We start from the raw sequence: 18232 nt of genomic DNA, 5'->3' as shown, positions 1-18232 counted from the left end.
CACCAGATTTGCAGTCCTTTTCTTTTTGTGCTGAATTAAACTTCAATGTCCCTTTTTAGGTTTTAGGATCCTTTCAGATTGTGTCATGATGTCAAAGTCCTGCCTGTTGGATTTTTTTATGTAGTTACTTTATTTCACTGTAGCCAGGACAAATCCAATATTTTGTATTAATGTATAAGGACCATAATACTTGCAAAAAAGTATTAGTAGTAATAACCAAAAAAAAAAGTCTAATTTTTCAGCCCCTTTCACCTGTCTCCCAGATGGGAGAGATGCATAGTTTGGCAAGTATCAAGGTTAATCCCTCTTCCTTATATCCAACGTGTTTTGCATTTGTCAGTCTTGTAAATCAAGACAGAGGGATCTAGGTTTGTAGGACTTGGCAGCTCCTTAAGGCCATTAAAACAGTTCAAGCTTACTGTAGATCTCAGATCTGTTTGGAAGGGCCCCAATTTTGGGGAGAAGGGAAGGGGAGGGTTGAGAAAATTATGTTTTGAGTAGTTTAAATTTCCACAGATATTCAAGCAAAGTGAAGAGGGTGAACTTTCATTTGTAAGCACTTTTTGTCCATCCCAGATCAGAATTACGACATAGTGACCATAGGTGCGCCAGCAGCTCATTGTCAAGGCTTTAAATCAGGTGGCCTACGGAAAAAACTGCATAAATTTGAGGAGGCAAAGAAACAGTAAGTAGACGAATTGTTATAAAAGTTGTCACTTGATTTTATCTAATGCTCCATGCTAATGATTTGGACAATAAGCTCACCATTTCACCTTTTTGTAATATCTACATTTAGAAGTTCTGCTATATAAAGTGAACATTATCGTATGTCTTTTATAAAGAGGGAGAAGGAAAAAAGTTTCCCTTTTGTTCTTTCTTATTGTTATTAAATTGAAAAATCATTATGATTTCTTAGAACTTTTAATATTTCAGGATAGTTAAATTATGGTATTTGACTTTTCTAGTTTAACTCTTGAAGGTACTTTAGCTGAGTTTATTTCCTCTCTGATTACAGGTTTGGGAATTGTTGTTAAGCTCTCCCTATTTTTGGTAATGGATAGGGCAGAGGTCCCAAGTGTGTTGACCATCAGATCCTCAAATGTTCTTTGCAGCCACAGAAAATTAAAAGTGAGGTTGACAGGGAGAGCAAAACATAATGTTGCCAACAGTGTGTTACTTGCTTGATTTTGTTGTCAGTCACAGAAAACTGGGGACTACAGAAGCAGGGCAACCTGTAGTGCCACTTGAACTTCAGAGTCAGACCAGCATATATTTTGGTAGTTAGACTGGTACAAACCTCTGCTTCCCATAAATGTCTGACATACAGGATGTGGCAGGAAGAAAAAGCTGAAACATCAATAGAGTAGGCTGACGTTTCTGTTGTTGTTGGTTTCATAGTCCTGTATTGGTCTACTAATGTACTTACATGGACCTGTCACTCTGGTGTCTTAAGTAACTAAACCACCTGTTGGTGTGAACAGACAGACAAATTATACAAAATTAAAGTACCATGCATCGGTTGACCTGCAGTAGTTATTCCTTTCATCCACACTTTTCCACAGTAAGTTAAAGCTAGACCAGGGCAATTTACCTCAATTGAAATAAATACTAGATGAGCCTAATTTAGCTTCCACTTAGCATGGGATGGGATGACTAACATAATAGTTATCACAGAGAAGATGACAGATAATAATTCACACCCCACCAAAACATCTGCATTTAATTTGGTACAATTCACTCAGCTCTACACACCCAGTCTTGTATCTCAAGCCTTCATTTCCAACCAGCGTTTTTCTCCTGAGACTTTACAAAGCAGCCATCTCTGTGCATATGAAAATTGCACGTCTTATTTCTGAGTTGAAATAAGCTTTTCTGCCAGTAATATCCTTATCAGGAGATAGCACAGATTACAGGCCCTTCTTCTGTTTATTGATCTCTCCCCCTCCAATGTTAATTTAGAACAAATGACAGCCCACAGGCTGCATGTGGCCCTCAAATGGTTAAATCATGGTTCACAAGGCTGAAAAGTCTGCAGCAGGGCAGTGATGGCATTAACATCCATGATTGTCGGAGTCTCTGTTGACGGGGCCAGCACTCAGGAAGTTAATGCTGTTGCCACTTGCCCCACATTATTTTTTTTCACGTTGAGATCCTGCTTTTTGGTGGCAGTAGGCAAGTGGCAGCAGTGTTAAACCGATGTATTTACAGATTGAGATCCCTATTGAGGATGCCTTTCGGCAGTAGGGCAAGCAGTGATGGTATGGTCAGCACACAAGAGTTAACACTGCTGTTACCTGCCCCACTGCTGGACATGGGTTGTCTGGCCCAGAAGAAGCCTGTTGGTCCAGACCTGCCCTACAAACCCAAATGGATTGGACAGCCCTGATCTTAAAACATTTTGTCAATTTTGTAACAAACCATATAATGGTGAGCAAGGATGAATACTATACCTACCAAGATAATTGTAAGAGGTATTAGATCACATGAATGTCAAATCAAGCAGGCTTCTTACACTTCATCCTCAGAGCATAACCAGGCATTTTTGGCTGTGCTCACTTGGGGACATATAAGTCAAATAAAAAATAGGATGTCCTGAGGCTTGGAATAACAGCATGTATTGACTCAAAAGAGCTTGTCCTACTTATTACATGCATCACATCAGAAACCCAAAGGATAGAACCAGAAACATAATAATTGTTCATAACACAAGCAAAAGAGCCAGAAACAATGCAAAATAAATAAAATTAGTAAAAAAAAATATATCCCCGCTTTAGTAAGCGCAAAAAATACTGCAGGTGCAAGGCAGTGGATAGTGGCTAGTTGTGGAATCCTTTGATTTTTTTGATTTTTTGATTTTTTTTTGGCTAGAATTAGCTCTATGGCCTGTATTGTCAAAAAAGGAGGGCTAATGATCAGAATGGTTCCTTCTGACCTTAAACATGTATTCATTTACAAATATAATGATATATACTTAAGAGTAGCAAGATCCCATCACTTGAATGCTGTATGACATGTTTTGTAAAAAGAAAGCATGCTTTGATAACTAAATAAAAGTTGTGAAGAGTCTAATCTCTCCTTGTGTATAAACTGCTGAAGTGATATAAATGGAATTTTATCAAATAATGTAAGATTATAATGTTACAAACTCCTTAACAAGCAGAACTCCCTTTTTGTGGATTTGTTCACTTTGATGCAAACCAATGTAACAGAAAAGAAATAGTCAGCCTGTAGCATGTGTGCCATAACTGGCATGGGCAGCCTCTATGTGTGGCATGCAGCACAGTTCAGGGAGGGGACAGGCAGCACAGTAGCAGACAGGGCAGGAAGCAGAAAGAAGAGCAGCAGATCAGGCAGGGAGCACAGGTTGGGGAGCAGGAAGCAGACCTGTAGATTGGGCAGTGGAAGGGTACTGAGTGGCACTTGGAGAGGTGCCAGGGCTAATTTGTAGCACACCTGCCAAAAAGGTAGGCCCCAATATAGTAGAACTTTATTCCATCTTTCTTCATTTTCATTGCTGAGTAAAAAAAGATTTTATTTTTTCCTTGCTTATTGGCAAAACTGTTCCTCGCACATGTGTAACACTCTAAATGAATACCATGATCATCTGACATTCTTTAGTATGTGCATTTTTTTGCTTCCAGGTTTAATCACATGTACATGCATTATTGAAAATATTAAACAAATAAGATATTTTCCCAGACATTGCTTTTTTCTGCTTTTGGTATTTGCTAACAACCTGCTAATTTTATTTTGGTTTTTGTGTGTTTTTTTTTAGCAGTTATGAGGAATGTTGGTGAGTTTTCTGTTTCTGGGAGTTTGTGGAGAGAACTTTTTTTTGTTGTTTTTTATTTCCCTTTCTTTGGCAAAGATCAGTGTGCTTTAAAATGTACAGGGTGTTTTAGTGTCACGAGTCATGGCACCACTACTTGTGCGTCAAGTGACTGTAGGTGCTTAGTAGAACATGATGTATGAATGAATTTGTTTTTTCATCTGCAATGTTTATTTTTAATGAACAGCTAATTTTAGAGCTTTCCTTGATTACGAGACTGCAAATTTGAACAAAACAATATTCTCTATTTCCAGTGAGAGGAGGTTGCACTTAGTGGAAGAGAGATAGCTGCACAATATGTTTTTTTTAACATTCTCTTCTCCTAGTAATGGAAGAAAGGTGACATAATACATTGTTTTCAGTTCTTACGATGTCACAAAGATTTACATTTTTTTTTAAATTTGTACATTTAAATGTGTTCCTAAGTCTTGTGCATTTTCCCCTTTAATTTTATAGCTACTTCATAGTATCATCATAGTTTCATAGTAGCTAGGGTCAGGAGGGACCTGAACAGATCATCTAGCCTGACCCCCTGCCAGGCAGGAATGAATGCTGGGTTCACAAGACCCCAGACAGGTGATCGTCCAACCTCCTCTTGAATTTGCCCAAGGTAGGGGCGAGGACCACTTCCCTGGGAAGTTGGTTCCAGATTTTGGCCACCCTAACTGTAAAATATTGCCTTCTGATCTCTAACCTAAACCTATTCTCCATCAGCTTATGACCATTGTTCCTTGTCACCCCAGGTGGTGCTGGGGAGAAAAGGGCTCTGCCTATTTGCTGTTGATCTCCCATGATGAGTTTGTAGGCAGCCACCAGGTCCCCCCTCAGCCTCCTCTTGCTGAGGCTGAACAGGTTCAGGTCCTTCAGTCTCTCCTCATAGGGCCTGTCCTGCTGCCCTCTCACCAAGCGGGTGGCCATCCTCTGAACCCTCTTCAGGCTGGCCACATCCCTTTTGAAGTGCGGTGCCCAGTACTGGATGCAGTACTCCAACTGCAGCCTGATCAATGTCGCGTAGAGGGGGAGTATCACCTCTCTGGACCGGCTTGAGATGCACCTTTGGATGCATGACAAGGTATGGCTGGCCTTGCTGGCTGCGATCTGGCATTGGCGGCTCATGTTCATCTTGGAGTCAATAATGACTCCGAGATCCCTTTCCGCCTCTGTGCTTTCAAGAAGGGAACTCCCCAGCCTGTATGCATGCTGTGGATTCCTTCTTCCAAGGTGCAGCACCCTGCATTTGTCTACGTTGAACCCCATCCTATTATCATCTGCCCACTTCTGTAGTCTGTCTAAATCTAGTTGCAGCCTCGTTCTCCCTTCAAGTGTGTCCACCTGGCCCCACATCTTAGTGTCATCAGCAAACTTGGACAGCGTGCTTTCCACCCCCTTGTCCAAGTCGCTGATGAAGACATTAAACAGTGCGGGCCCGAGGGCCGAGCCCTGGAGTACCCCACTGCTCACATCTCGCCAGGTTGAACTTTGTAAAGTTCAGTACTATAAGAGAACAAAATAAAATATAGGGCTAATGGCACAGCAGTGCTCTTGCTCTGAATTAGTTCTGTGAGCTAGCTTTTCTGGAGCCAAGTAGAAAGTCCACAGATATCAACTGAAGGCTCACATTGATTTTGATGACTTTTGGATTGGGCCTTCAAATTGGACCACATGTAACTTCCAGAAGTACCACAGCATGTACATGCTGCATTTAGCACTTTATACAGCAGGCGTTACGTGACTGTGGTTTGGTTTGGTTTGGTTTGGTTTGTGGGGGTTACATTTCATATATCAAAATCTGTTACTTGGGCAGTATAGCTTACCTTTATAAAACAACAGCTGTTCATTTGAAAGCACAATTGCAGATTGGAAACTGAATATGTGTGAACTTCATACCATAAAATTTCTTTCCTCTGGCATTCCCAGTGAATGTTTGCTGGTTTTGCTTTAAAACCCCCCCAACCAAATAATAAGAGTCAAGTCTGAACATGCTGCATGGCCTTCCTCCCAGATACATTACCTTGCTGCATGATAACCCCACTGTAGTGGAAAGAAATTGCTCAGAGGCATTGTCACTAAGAGCACTGGTCAATGTGGCATAAAAGTCCTAAAAGAGGAGATCTGTTTCATGTGAGGTGAGGAGTGTTGAGGAATGGTTTCCCTCCACTCCTTGCAGATAGGTGTGTGACCAGAGGAACACAGATAATGCAGTTGGTTCAGCAGTTCCTTTTGCATTGAAACCTTCAAAAGGGAAATCCATCTCTTTAAAGGAGGTCAGACTCTGGCTTTACAAACTTATCAGTCTATGAAAATGCCTTCAAATTGATTGACCTTTGTGACAATTGTTTTTGAAGCGTGCCCCCTTAAGTATCACCTGCATTATCTCATGGACACTTGGTAAAAGTGAACCCGCATTACTGCTTTTTTTGCAAAAATTAAAAAAAACTCATGTAATGTCTCCCTAGTCAGTGGCTCAAAATAAAGTTTATATCCTTCCTCCTGACCCCATCCCCTTAGAGCAGAATTCATACTTCTCAAAAATACTGATTTGGGCCTAATGAACCTCGCAAGTAGTTTCTGTGAGATGCTAAGCATGGATTTGTCCAACAAACAATCTGGGTTTTGCACCAGCAGTAATTACTGTTCTTTCCAGTGGCTGTAGAGGGAAGCCAACAACGTTTAAAAGAAATTAGTAGAAAGAGAAATGAATTAAGTTCTCAGGCACCTTTTGATTTGATATTTCATCCTGAATGCCAAATTATGCCTGTCAGATTCTGAGCTGAGACAGAGGCCTGGCCTCAACACAAGTTTGTTTTCTTTTCTTTTTTTTTAAGGGCCCTTCTAGATGTTCAGGTAAAGGCATGATAGGATCTGATGCATGATCCACACAGTCACCTCCTGCCATGCTACACATGCATGGCAGGTGGTGTGATTGTGGTATCCAGCACCAGATCCAATCACACCTTATTACTGGTGCAGGGGGAGCCTGGGATTGCAGTCCTAAAATCCCTGTGCACAGCAAGTAACAAGTTCCCATGGCTTCAAGCCTCATCAGCTGCAGGGCCCGCAGCAACACACGGGATACTGCCACAGCTATTGCAAGGCTCACAGTTGTGGCAGTGTGTGGTACACCCCTGTATCTGAGAGCCCCATTAGCTGACAGGGCTCCCAACCACAGTGGTGGCCACACGTTCAATTAATGGCATAATAAGAATGAGCCACAAAATTGATACACATTTTTTGTGGAATAACTTTGTGGCTTATTCCTTGTTTTATCGTGCCATTCATTGATTGAATGTGTAGCTGGGTCGCAACTTAAGACATCATTAACTGGTTAATCATGTCTTAAGTGTAATGTGTAAATGGAACCTTTTACTGGTACAACTCCAGTGTGGATGGAGTTGTACTAGTATAAAGATGCAGGTTCTCTTTTTTAAAAAGTTTATTACTCTTGTATGGGAATAAACCGTGCGCCCTGCAAGGAGGGTACCACTTAATTATTTCAGTGTAGTACAGATTTTGTATGCAAGCAAGGTCAAGGCCATATTTCCGTAGATTGGCAAGGAGGTATCAGAAACATAACCGAGGCTTGCTACACTACAGCGACTTCACTATCCCAGCAACACGCCCCTTGCAGCAATTCATCTTATGCCACCAAAAAGAGCATCTTTCCTGGATAGCTTAGACTAGTCTCCCAAAGCAAAATAAGTTATATAGGCAAAAGGGTTTTTTTGTTTTGGTTTTTGTTTTGGGTTTTTTTGGCAGTATAACTAATTTTGTCTATACTAAGGCTTTTATTAGCCAAGTTGTGCCATTGAATTGGTGGGGTGGAGGAGGGTGACATTTTCCTGCTCCCAACTAATATAGCTAGTAAAGCTGTTGTGTAGACCAGGCCTCAGTAAAGTATCTGTGTTGGGAGAAGGAGGGAGAGTTGATCAAGCAGCTTAAAGAAGCAGGAGATCTGTCTCTGATAGCAAAATTTATCACACATATTCTCCTCAGAAAATTTTCCCTCTGGCGTGTTAGCTCTGTGCAAGTCACTAGTCGTAATCAGTTAGTAAATCTGCATTTAAATGCTTCCATTAAATGCAGAGGTGCTTAGGTATAGTGTTCCAGCTCAGTAATCACCTTTTCACTGTTGATTGATAGCGTAGGTAGATTCTATTGTCTGCAGTTACTTCCTCAGCATGAAAAAAGTGTGACTGTAGTGTTTATATATATTTTCTTTAAAAGCCTTCTTTCTTTTTCAGCACTTCCATGAGCTCCCAATCTATAATATACATCCCACAGGACATTGTTAGAGCAAAGGAGATTATTGCACAAATCAACACCCTCAAAACTCAAGTCAGTTACTATGCAGAAAGGCTCTCAAGAGCTGCCAAGGATAGATCAGCTAACGGTCTGGAAAGAACACTTGCCATTTTGGCAGATAAGGTAACTAAAACACTGGGAAAAATTATTTCAAACATTCAGGTATGGTTCCTTCAAGGCTGTACTTGACCCATACAGGGTGGTAAATTCAAGTGGGATTTGTTTTCCATCATGTATTTGAATACTATTAATACAATACGAAAAAGGAATATCAGTGATATGACCCTGGGTCTAACTATAGTGATGCATTCAAAAAATACTTTAATACTTTTTAAAAAAGCAGACTGGCAATCAAAATGAACCTTATTTACTGGGCCAGGAACAGAAATAGTTGTATTGAGCTTTGTTTTATTCTGTTTGCTGAGCTCTAAGAAAGTACACAGAATAAGATGGCAGTATCACATGACAATATTTGTATCAGTTTACTGTGTATATATTTGGAATGTTTATGTACACTTTCCCATAATGCAAAAATTAACATCAAGAATTTAGAAATAAAAAAGAGTAAGCACTTATACAAAGTATTAGTCTATGGATTTCAGTGCTAATGCATAATGATGAGATGTGTAGTTTCGTAAGGTTTTTTTAATTGACATATGAATAAGAATAGTATCTGAAATTATATTGTCTAGAGGAAATCGTCATGCTTCAGTGAAGCCTTGAATACTTCACTAAGTGGGCTAAGTCCTTTCCCCTATGATATTCTGTTGGATCATGAGGTTTGCTGATGCCTTCCACTCAGCATTCATTACTTGTCTTCTGAAACAGCATACAGAACTAAATTAAATATTAGTCATTTTAGTTTGGCAGTTTGTGTCTACTGAATAGAGATGCATGAAAATAGATAATCAGAGCTTTAAAATAGAGAATGAAGAGCTGGTTTTAGGTGGAGACGCTCAGAATTGTAGGTTGTTGTTAAATATGCACTAAGTGCACATCTAGAATAAACAAATACATTTTGAAAATCACTCTCTGGACATTTACATGTGATCCTTTCAAAGGTCCTTTCAAAATACAATTTTAAAAGTAGCCCAAGCCTTTAAACCAATGATAGTTTCCTTTCATGAAAAAGTAATAACACATATACAATAATTTTAAAAGGAAATGCTTTAAAATGTGTTTTGTATCATTTTAGACTCGGCAGCTTGTTACTGTCTGTGACTGCAAGCTTCTGGCAAATTCAATACATGGACTAAATGCTGCAAGGCCAGATTACATAGCCTCAAAGGCGTCTCCAACCTCTGGAGAGGGGGAACAGGTAATGTTAAGGAATGATCAAGACACTCTTGTGGCAAGATGGACAGGAAGAAACAGCCGATCTTCTCTGCAGGTGGATTGGCATGAAGAGGAATGGGTAGGTTTGCTGAAGGGAAGGATGAGTCCTGCACCTGCCATCTGCATTCTCCTCCTTAGTTCATTCTTTACTCTGAGCCCTTTAGTTTGAAAGCTATTAACCACTGGCCAGAGATCTTATCTTGGAGCACATTACTTCACACCTTTGTCATCTAAAGGGTTACTGGTAAGCAGTTTGAGGCACTGTTTCCATGCTCTTCAGGCTTGCTACTTGGTCTGGGGAGCAGAAGCATTGAATAACAGCAGTCAGTGACTGTTAGACCAGATAGCTTTCTTGAGGTTAAGTCTGTATTGAAAGGTAATTGTTTTTCATAAAAAAAACCAACTTAAGAACCAGCTTGCAGGGTGTTCCTTTCTCAACCACTGTGCTGAAGAAAAAAAACAAACCCATGTACAAAATCTGCGTATTTAATAGATCTCTACATATTCATATATTTTAACATGAAATATAAGCTTTTAAATTATTTTCTGGTTTTCCTGATGAAAATATTTAAACATGGTACCTGTCTGTTTTGGTAATGCACTACATTTTAAAACAGGCCAAAGTAAGAATTAAATTCAAATAATGCTGCCAATTTAAATAGGAATTGCCTTGTCATAGTAATATAATTACATAATAGAGGGTGAAACAGGAGTGGGTACCATCTTAGTTAAAGTTGTTCAAATTAATTATAGTAATGGTGACAAATACAAGAAAGAAACAGTGTGTAAATATATTTCACACCCGGCTCTTTTGTACCTGATGCTTTAAATCAAGTCCATAGTTAATTCAGCACCTAGTACTGCAAGTCAAGAACTTATTTTTTTATTCCTTTTCATGTACATGGGAGCAAGCAAAGTTTTCCATCTCTATGTGATAGCTTATTGATTTGACATTAGTGCTGTCAGAGTATGTGTATGTACAAGAATGGCTGCTTATATGTACATTTATATAATTTTTTCATAATATTAATGTAGGAAAGATATGATGCCATGCTTTAAAGCAGGGGTGGTCAATTATTCGGCTGGAGAGCTACTTAAGAAGTTTGGGTGAGCTGTTGTGGGTTGGGTCAGCATTTCCACACCCTCCTCCCCCATCCTCCTTCTGTCCGCAGCAGTTCACCAAAACTCATAAGTGGCTCCATCCTGGGACCTGGCCCCATGCTGTCACCACCCAGTGATCCCAGGATCTCCATTGAAACTGCCCAGGACCTGCACAGGCAGGATACACCCAGCTGGGTGGATGGGATGGGGTGGCAGGGAGTGGTGTCCAGCGATGGGTATGGTGCAGACAGGCTGATGTTGAGGTGCCTGGGCAGTGGGGCTGGGTCCAGCAGTAGTCGCTACACTGGCAGCAGTGGCCAGAAGGAGCCACCGCTCCTTCAAGTCCAGCCACCATACTGCTGCAGCCCACACCTGGGGGTGGCAGCTCCACAACTGGGGATGGCACAACTGGCAGTGTGCACCACAGCTAGGGCTGCTCAGGGACCCACCGCAGGCCACAAAATTCTTTGGCAGGCCGTATTTTGCTCACCCCTACTTTAAAAGTTTTATCAGCATAGTCATGTCACTCATGAATGGCAGTGACACAAGTCAGATGTAAAGGTCATCTTAAATGAATACTAACAAAATCTTTATACCAAACTACCTTAAAGAAAACCACTTTTAGGAATGTTTTAGAATTTAAAATTTGTAATTGGAACCATTTTTGGTGTCCATTTGCTTATAATGTTAGATTTCTTATTTTGGCTAATTTGTTCAAAAGTAAGCTTTCACCTTAGATAGCTCAGTTATTGGGTGTCCTGGCTGGGACATATTGAGGCTGATTTTCCAGTTAATTTAACACAGATCGCACCTGGGATTGTGGATTCATGTTCAGCACTTATATAAGGTGTCTAAAGTTGGGCAACAAAATTAAAAGCCAATTTTAAAAATATTGACCCCTGTGCCCATCTGTGCATGGCTCAAAGGGGCCAGTTCTGTCTCCCCAACTAGGAAAAAACTCCACAAAATATCTGTAACCTAAACTAAAATATCCTTCCACACCTACAGTTTTAAAGAATGATCTACCATACCCTTTTAAGTCTAGAAATGAATGCTGAGACCCAGTGGGAGTCTGGCAATTTTCTCTGTCCAGAGATACAAGTTACACTTCTAGCCTTGCTAGGATGTAGGGCATTGATTCTTAAAATAAGAATATTTTTAAGGATGGAAAAGGGGTCTTGGGCCTAGAGCTGAATCTTACTTGCTATGGGTTTCAAGCAAGTGTCATTTTTAAGGAGAAAATTGCACATTTGTCAGGAAAAGAAAGAAACACTTCCTTGTCACACTGATATTTTAAGGTTAAAATATGTTACCCATTTGAAGCTGGAACATTAAAAAAATCCTGGAGAAATGGATTAATGTGTGCAGGGCTGAAGAAATGGCCAGAATTGTTTGGCAGATTTATTACATGGCTCTGCAATTTATGCATGAATGTTACTTGCACTGTTGATATATATCCAGTGTGTGTGTGTGTGTGTGTATAAATGTAATAGCAAAGGAAGAATTTACTAAGCAAGTGTGGTTACAACCACAGCAGGCAATGTGTCTCTAGTGTGCAGAGGAACTTGTTATCCAGTGTTGGTTTTTCTTCTTTTTTTTTTAATTGAGAAGGGGACATTTTTCTTTTAAGGAAAAAGTTTGGTTGAACGTTGACAAAAGTCTGGAGTGCATTATACAGAGAGTGGACAAACTTCTCCAGAAAGAGCGTTTGCAAAGTGACAGCTGTGAAGATGTTTTCCAGTGTGACATCAGCTGTACGAGTAAGAAAGGTAATCGGGATACTCGTGCATACTGGATAAATCCAAAAGACTTAGATGAGACTTCATCTTCATCTTCATCATCCTCACCACCGTCTTCATCCATTTCATCTCCTGCATGCCATTCTCACAAAAACACAAGTGCGTATGACAGAAACTGCTGCTTTACTACCTCTGCTTTGCTGTACATTGGTGCATTTCTTAAACACCTTTTCTTTCTGTCATGCTTAAAGTTTTATAAATAACTACTTATCAGGCAGTTAGGACCATAGATGAATTTGTAGTTTCTAGGGTTTGGGACAGACAAGGTTCTTTGGGTAAATCCGATATCTTCTATTAGACCAACTCAAATAGTTGGAAAAATTCTTTTTTGCAAGCTTTCGGGTACAAATACCCTTCATCAGGCTGAGGAAGCAGCTGCACTGTGCTCTTCCTGGATGGAATAGTAAAGAAGCTAGAGACGAGTATGCATGAGAGAAAGCCAGTCAGTGAAAATGTAAATTGAGGTAGTCAATGGGTGAGAGACAGGTGGGGGTGAGGGGGAAGGGGAATGAATATATCTGGTAAATAGTAGAGAGGTTACCTGGGGAGTGAAATGTTAAGTAGGTTATAATGTGTCATAAATCCAATGTCTATATTTAGTCCATGATTGTTTGTATCCAGTAGGTTGGTGAAGTGAAGTTCGTAGGCTCAGCTGTGAAAGGTGTTTTGTAAATTCTCTTTGAGGATTAAAACAGAGTTTGGAGAGAGAGTGGTTTTCTTGTGAGAAATGTGCCCCCGCAAGTAATTGGGTATTCTTGTCTTTGATAGATTTTCAGTGTGCGTTCATTCTGGTACGCAGTTATTTGATTTCTCCTACATATTTTCCATCAGGGCATTTGGTGCACTGGATGAGATGTATTACATTTCTGGAGGTGCAGGTGTAAGATACAGGAATGGTGATGGTTCTATTGTGGGATGTTATAATTGTGGAGGTGGTGGAGATAGGTTGGCAGGTTTTACATTTCTTGTCATGGCATGGTCTGGATTCATTCAGTGTGTTTTGGGCCATAGGAAGTTTGCTTCTGGTGATGAGGTTAGCAAGGTTCGGTGCTTGTTTAAAGACTAGGATGGTTGGTTCTGGGATGATATCTTTAAGAATTGCGTCTTCTTCTAGTAAGGGTTGCAGTTGTTTGAGGATTTCCCATTTAGGTTCCAGGGAGGGATGATATGCCATAACCAGTGTTGTGCGATTCATGGGGCTGGGGAAGGGGGGTTCTTTCTGTACTGCAGTTCTTTATGTGGTATCCAGATGGCTTTTTCAAAAAGTATGATCTATCTGGAGGACTGTCTTTGTTGAGTGAAAGCCCTTTTGAGATTTGTGAGGTGACAGTCACAGGTATTTTCCTCAGTGCAAATTCAGTGGTATCATAGGGCTTGGCTCAATATCACAGCTTTCTTGGTAAGTTAGGGTGATTGCTGGTTCTGTGCAGAAATGCGTGTTGGTCCATGGGTTTCTTGTATATGGTGGTCTGTATTTTACCATTCTGGATAGTGAACATCATGTCTAAAAAGGACATGGAGTATTCAAGAGAGAGTTTGATGGAGGGCTGATGATTTTTGAATTTCTGATGGAAATCAATCGGAGATTGCAGGTTTTCAAACCAAATGATGAAGATGTCATTGATATATCTTAAGCATAACTAGGGTTTGATGGTGCAGTCCTTGAAGAATTCATCTTCTAGGTGGCTCATAAAAAGGTTGGCATATTCTGGGATAGGGATTGGGGTGAAATTCTAACCCCAAGCAAGTCAGTGGAAAACTACTGACTGCAATTTAGGTAGCATTTCACTCCAGATGTTTTAAGATCTGGGAATCCAAAATATAGGTTAGGATCAGTCAGTTGTGCAAACATCTCCTTTCCATGTACCTTTTTAAAAGATCAAAAACCCATGAAATTGGCATATGTTCAGGTTCATGCTAATGAACACAGGTGAACTGCCAAAATGATTCCAAGTGTAAGAGGTTGGATGGAGACGAGAAGTCCTAGCAGAGCGGCCTGTGAATACTCAGCATACTCTGGAGAGGCACATAAATGGGCACAAGGGTGCTCCAGTGAAGGGCTAGCTGGCAGGCACTGAAGCACCCTTGTGCCTCAGTCAGCTCCATTAACATCTACACATGCATTGCTGTGGAGTAAAGAACTTCATTGCAGGATAGTACTTGTAAATACAAGTATTGTCCTGTGGCAAAGTTAATTAGTTTACTCCATCCTAATAGCACCACATATGTAGATGGTGATGTTTTACTGCAGAGCTAATTAAGCAGCTTCACAGTAAACATCTTATGTAGACATGCCCGCTAATTCAAACCTGGATGCCTCAACTGAGATTTATAGGAGTCTATCTGTAAATTTAACTGAGTCTAGATTTCAGAAGTGCCAAACTTGTGTTTCCCATTTCAGTCAAGGTGGGTGCTTAGCCCCTTTGGAAGTTCACGCTGCTTTAATTTGGCGTGTAGGCACACAGCAGATGTGATGCATGCCTCCTGCCAGTGTAAGTTACTCTCAGGAAGTAAAGAATAGCTACACACCAGAGTTCATTACACCAAAGTACCAGTCACTTGTATGTTCCTCTTGCCAATTCCTTGCCATGTAACCATTTGCTCAGTGCAGATCAGGTTCCCAACCCTTAGTGGCCAGGTTCTATAACAGCACCTACTGCAAGGCCCGCTTTAGTGAGCTGGTCATGTGTCTGTTTACTATAGAATAAATGTATTACAGAGTTAAATCCAAGGTAATTTCATGATCTGTAATGATCGTGCCATGTTGTCCACAGGCTTAGCTGTTCAAATATGAATGTACGCACTTACGTGTAGGAATCTTTGTTGGATCATTTTGGCTGTAATTTTCTTGAGCCTGTTTACTCATAGTGCAAGAACAAGAAAAATGCCTTCAGTGGCACTGTGGGTGAGGGAGGGGCAGCTTGCAAATAGCAGCAGCCACTGCAGCACTGATTAAAAAGGTGGACCATTAACTCTTCCTTGTTCATCTAGGCATACAGTTCTCCAAGCCCACAGCTAACCCAATGTGTACTTAACCTGTAGACTGTCAGTGTCATCAGAAGTGCTAGCAGTACTCCTACTGTCCTCGGCATGACCTCAGTTGCTTCCCATGCAGAAGCATCGGTAAGAGAGGGGCTTTCGTGCACCTTCTTTTCTTCCTCACTCATTTATATGGTCTAGTCCAGCTCCCCTGGGAGACTTTTCACTGAGTTCAGTGAGAGTTGGATCAGGCCTTGAGTTGCAATTTTGAGGTTGGAAAGGAACGTTGCAGTCCATTCATGTGGCAGAGTAACTATAAACTAAATATAAAAAGTGGGAGCAAAATTGTTTTATAGTATAATTCTTATATAATAAAGGGCTTAGCCCATCTGTCTGTCTGTCCATAACGCTCTTGGAGCACTCTAGTTGGTTAGTGAAACAATCAGTCAGAGTGCACCGCACTGCCAAGATTGTGGGGATGAAGGGGAAGTAGTGGGGGGTGAGCCCAACTGCTGGCATCGCCCACCCCCCCCGGCCCTGCTCCTCGGAAACTTAGTCAACCAGTCCTACTCTGAAGCTCCATTTTATGTTCACAAATTTTCTAGCTTGCATGAAATTTTGAAATGGCTTTGTTTCTGTGTGTATGGCTTACTTTCTCTTTCCCTTTAAAAATACCTGTTTTCATGATTATCACTTCATATAAGAGATTATGCAGTATTTAGCCTTACAAAAGGTGATTTGGGTGTTTACTTCCATGGTTCATATTCTATTCTATTATTTCTTAGCTCTTCCTTCCAGTATTTGTGTGTGACTTCACATTCATTCCATTGTTGAACATTTTAACATCATTTAGTATAGATTTGTATGTCTTTTTATATCTGATTTGCTAAATGTTCTGTATTTTCCCTAGAACATCCTGACTTTTAAGACATCATATGATGAGCGTTTCAGAATATTAACTTTGTTGATCTTTATGATCAGACACAACCTGCCTCAAAACAACAGTTGCAAAAGCTGATATTCGTTTTCATTATTTATACGAAGGGAAGGTCTGAAAATATATAAACTTAATATCCGTGGATTCGATGTAAATTGTAAATATGTTTAAAAACTGCATTTTACTAGAGAAGATAACTAAGTTCACTTGTGGATTACTTAGTAGTAGTTGAATTTTATTTAGTATAAGAATATAATATTAGTATAAAAAGAATACTTATTATAATTTGGCTTCCCATACGGTTGAATTATAATATGTTGTAAAAGGACTGGAACATGGAGTCTTTAGTATATGTGTTAAATAGTAACTATGTTAATAGGAATGTATTGCACTGTTTTAGAGTTAGCTATAGTAACACCATGTGAGAGCAGTATATTCTGTTGGTCCACACACCATATCTTTTGTGGTTGCTTACTTGCTGAGAATAATATCACAACAAATCAGCAAACCTGAATTTTTCTGATACAAGATTGAATTTTTAACGAAAAGCCGTAGGGAGAAACTGGAGCAGCTGTGGGGAGGATGCCATCACAACTCCTGCCCAACAAGACAATTTTATGTTAAAATACTTCTATGTTAAAACATTTTAGAGCAGCCTTTTTATTTAAAGTCAAGCCTGCAGCTTTTAAATAGAGCATTCGCTATACTCAGGATCTTAAAATTTATTTCATATGAAAATGAGCCCTAGGCTATAAACAGATGTCACCAAATGAAGTGGATCAACTGTGCCTAGACAAAGAATTGGGTCCTAGCTACACCTGCTCAAGAGTGGCAGGGGCCTAATCCTGGGCGACAACACTCAGAGTGCACCTCTGCAAGCAAGGAGAACCCGGGTTCCTCACTTGCAGAGGTGAGCCCAGAGATTCTGACTTGGGGGGCACTGCCAGGGCTTCTGGGGCCTGATCCTGTGTTTGGATTACCCTCAGAAATGAATTGGAAGCCAACGTAAACCCAAGTACCTCTCAGAGTCGATTGCTTGTTCCCATTCCATTTGATGGGATTAGGTTTGGCTCCTAGCATTGCTGTTAGGGAGGAAATCCAAATATCAGATAACATCCTGGCCTTGTTGAAGGTAGTGGGAATTTTGCCATTATCTTCACTGGGGCCTAGCTTTCACCCATGGCCTCTACATCTTATCCAGCCCTGGCTGCTTCTTCCCTTTTCCTTGTCATAAGAAGCTGTTGAAAACTAATGGTTCTGAGGTCCAGAGAAAGGCCTGATCTCAAGGCTTAAGACCATGCCCCTTTGAAGTTCTTCCTCCAGTGATATTCAGAGCAGAAATACCACATTTTCATAAGCACCTGTCAGCAAGCAAAGCAACTCTTAGTTTGATTAATAAGTGGCCATTGATCAGAGTTTGATGAAGTTAGTTAAAGAAACTTTAACAAAAACGTTATGCAGTTCCATACTTGTTAAAATTGGTATAGTGATGTTCTATTGAAATGCTTTCCCATGTTGTTTTGTGGTCAAATTGTTCTGAAGGGGAGATGTTATTCTGACACAGTGAAAAATTTATCAGAAAGCCTAAGAACTATGTTTTTAAAATTGTATATATATAACTATATATAGATAGATATATATAGTCTATAGTCATATAATATATATATATATATATATATATATATTTAATATATAAATTTCCAAACTGAATGCTAGGAAGTTTTATATTATTCTGAGCAATTCTTCCAGGTTAGATATTAGTCCTCATGTGTTTTTTGAATTGATGTTTTCTTCTAGAAGTTGTATATTTCCTTGACTAATAAATCTTGACATGAACACAGCATAATTTTCAGTCTTATTAATCTAATTAGCTGCCATTTGTTATTGCACAACATGTTGTAACTGTGTTCGGTAACCTTTTACTATGCGCATCGCACGATATGTTGTTGT

The 18232-nt window shown here is 40.1% G+C and overlaps 1 protein-coding gene across 9 annotated transcripts in view; it reads left to right on the top strand.

Moving 5' to 3' along the window:
- The window catches only part of INPP4A (inositol polyphosphate-4-phosphatase type I A), a 192594-nt gene that overhangs the window by 140573 nt on the left and 33789 nt on the right, over window positions 1-18232 (top strand). For 6 of the 9 annotated variants that reach the window (XM_059720974.1, XM_019485100.2, XM_019485101.2 and 3 more), the window contains exons 14-17: window positions 577-685; window positions 8071-8254; window positions 9327-9545; window positions 12198-12465. In XM_059720974.1, the coding sequence (XP_059576957.1) occupies window positions 577-685; window positions 8071-8254; window positions 9327-9545; window positions 12198-12465 (780 nt within the window). The remainder of the gene's footprint in view (window positions 1-576; window positions 686-8070; window positions 8255-9326; window positions 9546-12197; window positions 12466-18232) is intronic. The other 3 variants (XM_059720975.1, XM_019485103.2, XM_019485102.2) reach the window with 2 other exon arrangements.

Source organism: Alligator mississippiensis, chromosome 1, assembly GCF_030867095.1.
Source record: "Alligator mississippiensis isolate rAllMis1 chromosome 1, rAllMis1, whole genome shotgun sequence".
NCBI lineage: Eukaryota > Metazoa > Chordata > Crocodylia > Alligatoridae > Alligator > Alligator mississippiensis.
The sequence above is the reverse complement of the archived record's forward strand: the minus strand, read 5'-3'. Positions and strand labels throughout refer to the sequence as shown.